This window comes from Amblyomma mixtum, chromosome 6 (assembly GCF_055824585.1).
Source record: "Amblyomma mixtum isolate Tamu chromosome 6, ASM5582458v1, whole genome shotgun sequence".
Classification (NCBI taxonomy): Eukaryota; Metazoa; Arthropoda; class Arachnida; order Ixodida; family Ixodidae; genus Amblyomma; species Amblyomma mixtum.
This window is the reverse complement of record NC_143017.1, coordinates 109,856,180-109,864,893: the sequence shown is the minus strand read 5'-3', so window position 1 is coordinate 109,864,893 and position 8,714 is coordinate 109,856,180. Positions and strand designations below refer to the sequence as shown.

General features: G+C 47.2%; 1 protein-coding gene across 1 annotated transcript in view; it reads right to left on the bottom strand.

Annotated features, from left to right (window-relative positions):
• Positions 1-4,694: 4,694 nt before the first annotated feature.
• LOC149340014 (NF-kappa-B inhibitor zeta-like) overlaps positions 4,695-8,714 on the bottom strand; it is a 50,507-nt gene continuing 46,487 nt past the window's right edge. Inside the window, exon 8 of the mRNA XM_089548756.1 lies at positions 4,695-8,096. Coding sequence (XP_089404882.1) covers positions 8,046-8,096 — 51 coding nt within the window. The 3' untranslated portion in view covers positions 4,695-8,045. The remainder of the gene's footprint in view (positions 8,097-8,714) is intronic.

The following is an 8,714-nucleotide window of genomic DNA, read 5'->3' as shown; positions in this document are numbered from 1 at the left end:
AGCATGCACAGAACGAATAGGGTGCATCAATGGCCAGCGCCGCTTTCAGGGTGAAGGGTGAAGACACCGCTCTCGACGGCGGCACGCTGGGTCCCACTCTCCCATTCGGCTGCATTGAGCGCAATGCGGCGGCGGCCCGTTTCGAGGAGAAAACTGCCGCTACCGCATGGTATTCCATAAATTTGGTGTCGTGGTGCCAGAGATTGTTTAAACAGTGAATTCGAGTTAGTTACGCTAAAGCATACCATCTTTCGCCGGCTAATCTGCCGAGGAACTCGCCGCCTTGTGAACAGTCGTTACATATTCATGCAACGGCCGTGGCATACTCCAATGCACTCTGTTGACTCGGATACCGAAATACCCAATCACAATGACTTATTCCGAGCTGCATTTTCACGTTGCCAAAGACTGCCACTCGGACAGGTTTTCGTTCGCCATGGATATAATCAAGTGCGAGATGTCGCCTTTGACGGCTAGTAAAATTTTAGTAATTATCAGGATGCAAAGTTGAAATAGTGCGTTATACTCCCCTCCCAGTAGGATGTTGTGGAATGAAAGCATTTGGCATGCCTTAAGCTCATATACATTGGATCTATGAGTTGGTTCCAGCCGTCCTGCGATTCCCGCTTTTTTCTGCATGCGCTATCCCGAGCAAAGCGAAATAGCCGCAGCCGCCGCGGTGGCTCAGTGGCTGTGGTGCTCGGCTGCTGGCCCGAAAGACGCGGGTTCGATCCCGGCAGCGGTGGTCGAATTTCGATGAAGGCGAAATTCTAGAGGCCCGTGTACTGTGCGATGTCAGTGCACGTTAAAGAACCCCAGGTGGTCGAAATTTCCGGAGCCCTCCACTACGGCGTCTCTCATAGCCTTAGTCGCTTTGGGACGGTAAACCCCATAAACCAAACCAAACCAAACCAAATAGCCGCAGTCCCTTTCCAACGTGGGCAAAACAGTCGGGAACACAACAGCCCCTCATTGCTTGATCTCCGACAGCTGCATCAAACACACCACAGAAGCTCACATCAAGCAGATGGGCTTTGCCCAGTGGGCTAAATTGCCCACTTTCCCCACAATTTTAATTGTTTCAATAGTTCCCGCCACCTTTCTTCTCCCGATCAGATACTCCTCTTTACCCGTCGCAGCCTCTTTTCTCCCAATTGCAGACACCTCGGTACACATACCTTCAGCACCACGCTGTCAAAAGTCGGATGTTTAATCCACCAGACCAGGAGCACGTAAACCGACAATGTATGCCTGGAAAGCTGTAATCGTCCCGCAGCTGATCGCGCCAAAGGGAGCTAGGCGCGGGTTGAAACCTGCCATGCCACATCATAAATTGCCGAGTGCTTTCTTTAGAACCTGACGACAAAGACGTTTCCCAGTAAGGCAGATATTATATAGACGCTCCCGCTGACAATTAAGCGAGTATGTGAAGCTCGCGCCGCTGAATTTTGGTCACTTTGAGAAGACAACACCGTTCAGAGGGAAACTGAACAGTCTGCGTGATTTTGTTATGGAACAGTTCAAGGGAAGCCGTTTAGGAAACATGACCATTTGGTTTCAGACGTGTCCTCAGTTGTGCACCCCAGAGCAATATGTGGCGACGGACCATCTGGAAGAGAAATTTGCCATTATTACTGCGTGGAATTCCCTACCTACGGTGCAGTAATAAGACAAAGGGATCCAAGGTTGTTGGAAAAGAGGGTGTTAGAACTATGCAAAAACAGTTATATTTTGCAGGCCATCCTCCGCGCTGCTGGCATACCGGAGAAACTTGGGGCTAGTGAATACTCCTTACGCCAGAGCAACAAATGCATCTTAATTCTACGGAATTCGGCGGCACTGGTAATCTAAATTACGACTACGAAGGAAGACCAAATAACCGTTGTCGTTTTTCAGTGCAGCCAGCGACTGGGGAACACACCAGTCCGTCATAACTTTTCGATTGCAGTGTAGCCTGAGCGACTGCGCCATGCATAATTCGCACGCAGAAGTGCCAGAATATTAGTGCCACGAGAGAAAACTATGCACTGCCTATTTCCAGTTCAGTCGCATTATTTCAGCCGCTACGTAACCGCATACAAAACTCGCATAGCACGCAGTATACACATGCCACCCAACATGCCACTGCGAGGGGGAAACGGCAGTATCATTAAAGCCTCTCCTCTTCCCTCCTCCGTTTCTCTCCCCCGCGAGTTGCCCTAAAGCCCCTCAAACACGACCTGCGCATCGCGCCACCCTCTACGGGAGCGCGCGGCCGAAGAAATACCACGTGACCTCTGAGTAGGGACTAAGCCAGCCGGTAGGTGCCGCTAAAACTCACCCCCTGAGCAGGGCTTTACCTGAGCAGCGTTTCACGCGCTTCACGGCTGTGCCTGCAAGCGACCGGCGCCGGCGGCGGGGAGTTCCGCGGAATAGTTTGCGAAGCCATTATTTGGCATGAGAGGTGGTTGCGGCAAGGTAAAGCCGCGGGCCAGTGAAATGAGAGTGGCAGTGTTGAGGGAAAGAGCTCCGGGGCTGTGGGGCGGCGGCGGGAGGTCTGCCGCCGTCGTTCTTTCGACGGACGCGATTGCGACGACCAGTGGCGACGACCAGTGGCGACGACACTCGCCTTTCATGCTCTTTAACCGCGTTTTCACTGTTTGTAGTTGGCGGGCGATAGCAGCACAGTTGGAGCAGATTGGCAGTCTCCCTTCTCGACTCCCGTGCACGTTCATTCCTCGGTGTTACGTATTTGACGGGCAGGCTGTCCAGTGCAATATTAGATGAATACGCGAGCTCGGCCTCTTCCCCCTTGTTTTGAAGCGAAAAGCTTCACTATGCTCGTCAACACCGCGCTTCGCGTGGGCCACCCCTGGGCGCCGCCGCGGCGCGTCCTTCCTCCTCCTCGCCACCGATTCACCCTTCGCCGCTGCCACGCGGTCTCCATCGCCGTCCCAAGAGGAGGTTCTTTCGGAAGGCGTTGCGACAACGCGTGAGCGGCGGCCACCGTTTGCCCTTTCGTTGCAACCGCGTGTTTACCACAGTTACTACGCATGCAGAAGGAAGGCTAATAACGCGCTTGCCTACACCGTTATCGTGGTGCTCCCAGTGCATTGTGCGCGAACTGCGACAGCCATGACGGCAAACAATGCTTAGCTGCAGCTTTTCGCTTGTATATCCAGGCTGAGCTGCGAGTGCTCTGTTCATGCAGATTTAACAAATGATTCCAAAAGCATGTGCTGAAAAAAAAGTGCCAGTGGTGCTTTATTGCGCCATCACAGAAATAAGTGCTATACTTTCAGTACTTTTCGAGAGCAAGGTTTCTTGTTCAACAATTTTCTTTTTGCATTGCGCTCAGTCAGCTGGCCAGTGAAGTTAGTGAGAAAGGGCCTCATGAATTCATTGTCAGCGCTGGCCTGCGAGGTCACTTTTAGTGACTCTCTCGCATGGACCGCGAGGAAGGGACAACCAGACAGCACAGCAGCCGTAATGCAAATGGTTTATTCCGAATATGGTCCACGAAAACCGTGCTTCACAGAGCGAAGTTTAACAGTAGCACCAAGACGGCATGCAATACGCATACTGACGGTTAACAGTTGTCCGCCTGTACGGCTGTGCACTGCATAATCTACAGTAGCGGTATGCAGGGCGCAAGTCGTCCTTCTTTCCATGGCCTCGGGAGCTTCTGTTACGCACCTTAACTTATGATCAATGTGGTTTCGCTACACATGCAGGTGCAACTGCCAGCTTCCGACAGCACGCTGTCACGGTTTCGGTGGCAGAACAGCTTGTTCGTGCGGCTATGTAGTGGACTTACCGTCGCAGACTTTCCAAGATCAAAACCTTTCTTTCTAGATTAGCTATCTTGTGCTGGCGATGTGTTTGTGTTTGCTTGTTCGGAAAGGGTGTATGGCTAACGAGCATGAACAGGGGCAGTAGTATACGTCCTTGAGCAGATCAGGGCCGTGAAGCTTGCAAATGATCTCACAGAACACCTTCAACTCTTTTGCTATTCTTGCAATCCACAATATAGCACCTACTTCTTCTGCCTTTCCACATCTTCGTAGAAAGAGCACATTCGGCAGCCACCAGTGATATTTCTAGTGCTGCATCTCTGCATCATGCCGGCGACTTACAAGGCCCGCAATGGCTCCGAGTTCCAAACGCGCCTGTGGTGCGATCTGGTCTCAAACGGAAGAGCTGCACTCTGTGAACGGTTTGTAGTACAGTGGAATCTCTGACATGAATCACAGGGGGGCCGCAAAAAAATTCTTATCCAAAATTTCGAACAAACAAGGTCTGCACAGGAACATGTGAAATGCATTCCCGGAGATCTATTTATGGCTAGCACGATTTACTTACGGCTACATGACCACAGCTCGCTACTCATGGTGTGTAATGTACGAATAGCGATCGTAACATAGCTGATTTACGGGCAGCATTTAGCTCTCAAAGGTGCGGTCACGGCTTGTGCGTTTGCATCATCCATAGTGTCGCGGGAGAGTGTTCAGAAAGTCCTAAATTTAGCACACTGTACACAATGCACAACCACTGGGGCATTTTACGAATTCGTACCACCAATGAGGTTCTACTACATTAGTTTTTGTATGCTCGACTGTGACATCATTGCCACAGGGCTGTACAAAATCAAAACAAAAATGTGACACAACCTCCTTAATTGGTAGATAGTTGCAATTTAGAAAGGATGCCATAGATCTACTTAAGTGAATTCTTTTATTTTCATATACACTTAAGCGTACTTTGGGTACAATAAATCAAACCTTTGAGCAAAGAAGAGCTGTAACGAGACTGCATAAAAGTACCAAACTAAACAACTCTTCAACAAAAACATTCACATAATGAAGCCAAAGTCGAATTTAAGCTTTTGAGGTCAAAGCGAATAACTTCGCTGAAGCTTGACTGTAAACAAATCAATGCATCAGTAACGAACAATCCACCTTTCAGGCTGATGCCTCAACATGGCTACTTTGCGGTAAACACTTCTGCTACAACAAGCTATGCTACAGCAGCGTTTTACGCAGCATCACCGGCATGCAACAACACACAGGCGCATAATTGACTCCTCCAACAGCAACAAAACAGTATCAGAGCAGCATAAAAAGCATTAAGTACAACAAGTAAATGAGCGCACATATACTGGCACCATTTCATGCAATAAAAAAAGTGACTAAAAGTGTCAGTAAAACGACCTTGACAAGGCTAATGCTGAGCACTGGTAACACGCACAATAAACCACTAGACTGCAGAAAGAAAATTTGCACTATATAGAAACAGAAGTCGAAGAATAGACAAGGCCACAGCGAACTTGTGATGAAGAGCTAGAGCTTCTACACTAGACAGGAGGCTTTACTTTGAGATTTACCACATTACAAAGTGGAAATTTTATATCAAATATTTCTTTCATACTAGAGAGTACCAAAAAACACAAGCAAAAATAATGCAACAACGTAATATTAAATATAAGCTTCATTTCTTTTTTTTTTTTTTACTGCGAGTGCTGCAACAGGTGCAATTTATGAAAGCAATATCTGCACACTTTGAAGGGACTGTGTGCAAAATTTCATCCAAATCGGACAATTTTATGTATAGTTGAAAGTTAGTGCACAGAACGTAAAAAATGCTGAAAATTAGAATTGGAGAAAAACGCATTTGAAAGTTTCAAACACCTGTATTCTTGAAAAACATGACACAGGCGCATGAAATTTCTTGACAAAATACAAAAATGAGTCTCAAACAAAGTTCTTGAGATGCAACGGTGTTGGCAAGCCGAGAATCGCACAAAACCGGGACAACTGCTCGAACGCGCATCTCCCCTTAACAAATTCAGATTTGGCAATACTTTGAAAGGTTAATGGCTTAAAATGACATTGCATGCATACAGGTTCCCACAACTGGCGCAGCAATTGATAGATGAAAACATCTTTATGCTGCCATGTGATTTTGAAAAAAAAAAAAGCAAGTAAGCTTCTTTTTCAATAAACTGCACCCACTGGAACTTGCAAGTGCACCCACACAGCCCTCCCTGCACGGTTTTTCTCAATGAAAAGCAAACAATTCTTTTTGTGGTCACAGATGAGTGATCTGAGGATGCATCTGTCCACTTATGATCCTCGGATGCATGAAAATGTTTATCATTTATGCTGGGTGCTGGACAGTGGTAGGTCCCTAGGGGGGGGGGGGGGGGGGGGGGCAGCTGAGCGATCATTTCACCTTACCATCGTCACATCTGCAGCGAGTAATACCAATTTTCTCAATAATGCCAAAATCCAGCACTTCCAACCATCTGTTACCAGCTTACCAATCAGGAAATGAGAATGAGCAGTGCACACCCATATAAAAAGTAATGTCACCCTCTTCCACCTCTTCCTGCTAGGATCCAGCCCTGAAGGAAGAAGAGGTGCTTTATTGGTTAAAAGAAATGAGAAAGGATGGGCAAATACTCAACACAACTTGGGAGAGAGGCCGATTTTTGTGTCCACAAGTCACCTTTGCAATACTGAGGTAAAGACAAGTAAACCTAAAACAGAGCAGTTTAGAGAACACCACACATTTTGAGACCAAATACCACTGTCATTTGCTGCACCTAGGCTTCACTGATTGACCAGGCACTTAACCACATGGTTCAGACTGCACACCTGAGCATGGCCTGAAGTATTTGCTAATGCGCTGCACAGCCTTATTGCGTCGAAATTTTAGGCACTTGAACTATGCTGAGAGAAGCCAAAGATGAACGGGTGTCACGATGTGAGAGGAGCGAAGTGAAAATGGGACAGCTGGTGGCAAGTGAAAATAAAAACTAAATGGCGCAGTAATACGCCCATGGTGGCTGGTCCAAAATGAGTAAGGCAGCACCCTGACAGAAATATTTAGCCCCTCAAATTTAACCGTAGGCAATAAGCACACTGCACTCTGTGCACTCTGTTTCAATCAAAAAGCTGGCCGCTAAAATGACAACCACTGTCACAGGCGAAAATGGAAAGACATGAAGATGCAAGCTGAGAGGGCAACTGAACATTGATTGTAACAAGAAAAAAGAGTGTTTCAACCAAAAGCACTGGTGAGCTAAATGTGCGTAAATATTTCTGATGAAATCAAAGGGTCACCTTCAGAACTGCAACGACCAATCACTGCTAGATAGCATAACATGCACACTGTCCAATCACTTTGAGGAAAAGTACTGCAGTGGCCTTTGACAGTTTGAAAGTGGTGACACCAAACCACACAAATGCAATGCCCATTGTGAGGCTTAACCAAATGACACTGCAATGACAGCAGATGGCTGGTACAAACTGTGTATGATAGTTCAGGTACGTGTCGGCTTCATCTGCAATAAGTGACAACCTCTCAGTCTTTGCTAAGAGCGGTTTTGTCACTTTTCTGCAATCACCAGGTGAATGCATAGCTCAGTCATGTGGAAGAACAATGCAGGAGAGAAAATTTCAACAAATGTCAGCTTCCCTTTTTTAATTTAATTTCTGGATAGCCCCACCTAAGCCTTCGACTAATCTGACTTCTTTAAATTTGTACTTTAATTTTTGCAGTGTCCAAAACAACTCTGGAATGTTCCATGGCCTTCTGGTATGTCAGGCCAGCCTTCAAAATGGCAGTCCCGTAAGCCACCTCTCACTAAGTAACTCCTTATTTCTTAGCAGGAGCATCGCACAACTTCAACACAGAAAAGCACAGCACCATCCCAAAATGCACTGGATCAATCAGACCTCTTTCAAAAGTTCTGGTATGACCCTGAGTGCACACAGCTGTTGTACTAACAGCACCAGTATAAAAGCACCGGCTTCGGCGGTCTCATCAGCAGAGTACGTCACAAATAACAGCCACAGGCATCCTTCAAACTAAAAGGCACCAACGACTATATGCAGTGGTGAAAGAATTGGCTGTGTCTTCACATGAACACCTGCAACAGCAGAGTATTCGAACGGGGACACTGGGAGACCAACACAAGGACAGGTTCTTAAAAAGCAGCTCCCACGCAGCCAGCCAGCCAGGAAGGCAGGGTCAGTGAGTGTTTCAGTTCCATCAGTATGGTCTCAGCGGGGTAGCTGGCATAGCTCTGTTGAGATGTCTGCCAGCAAACGCATCTGGGTGGAAAAAGGCAATGTCTCCCCTGTAGGTGCCTGCAACACTAGGAGCACTATGTCATCACAGTCCTTGGGCGCTTTTATAATGGCCATCTAACATCCACGCAATGCTACGGCAACATGCTTCATATACTATGAGAAGTAACTGTGTCATGTCAATTGGGGGCACACACCTCTGTTTGAAGAGACACAACACCATTTCTCCAGGATTACGATACCAACTAGCATTTCTTGCCGACTCCCACGCCCTCCCCACTCGCTTCTAGTGGCATTGTGCAAGCACATTTCTCCACATTTATGAATTCAAGTGATGAGAATTCACTGTCAATATTTTCAAAGCGATTTCATCTACAATTTTTGGTTAAAGGTGTGAAGCATGCACAGACACAAGGAAAGTAGGCGAGACATGTAGGTGCTCGTAAGTGTTGTTTTTATAATGTGTGTTATCACTGCAATGCCAAGTCGTTTTGTTATTAGACCTGCACACATTCAGCAGCCTGTACTTAGAGGGAACATGGGCCTTGTGAAGCTCCGCTTCTTCGGCTTTTTGCCCATGTTCCTGACATCGTCTACTCGTGATGTTGAATAAATCTGTCTGTCTGACTAAGCGCCGTGTGT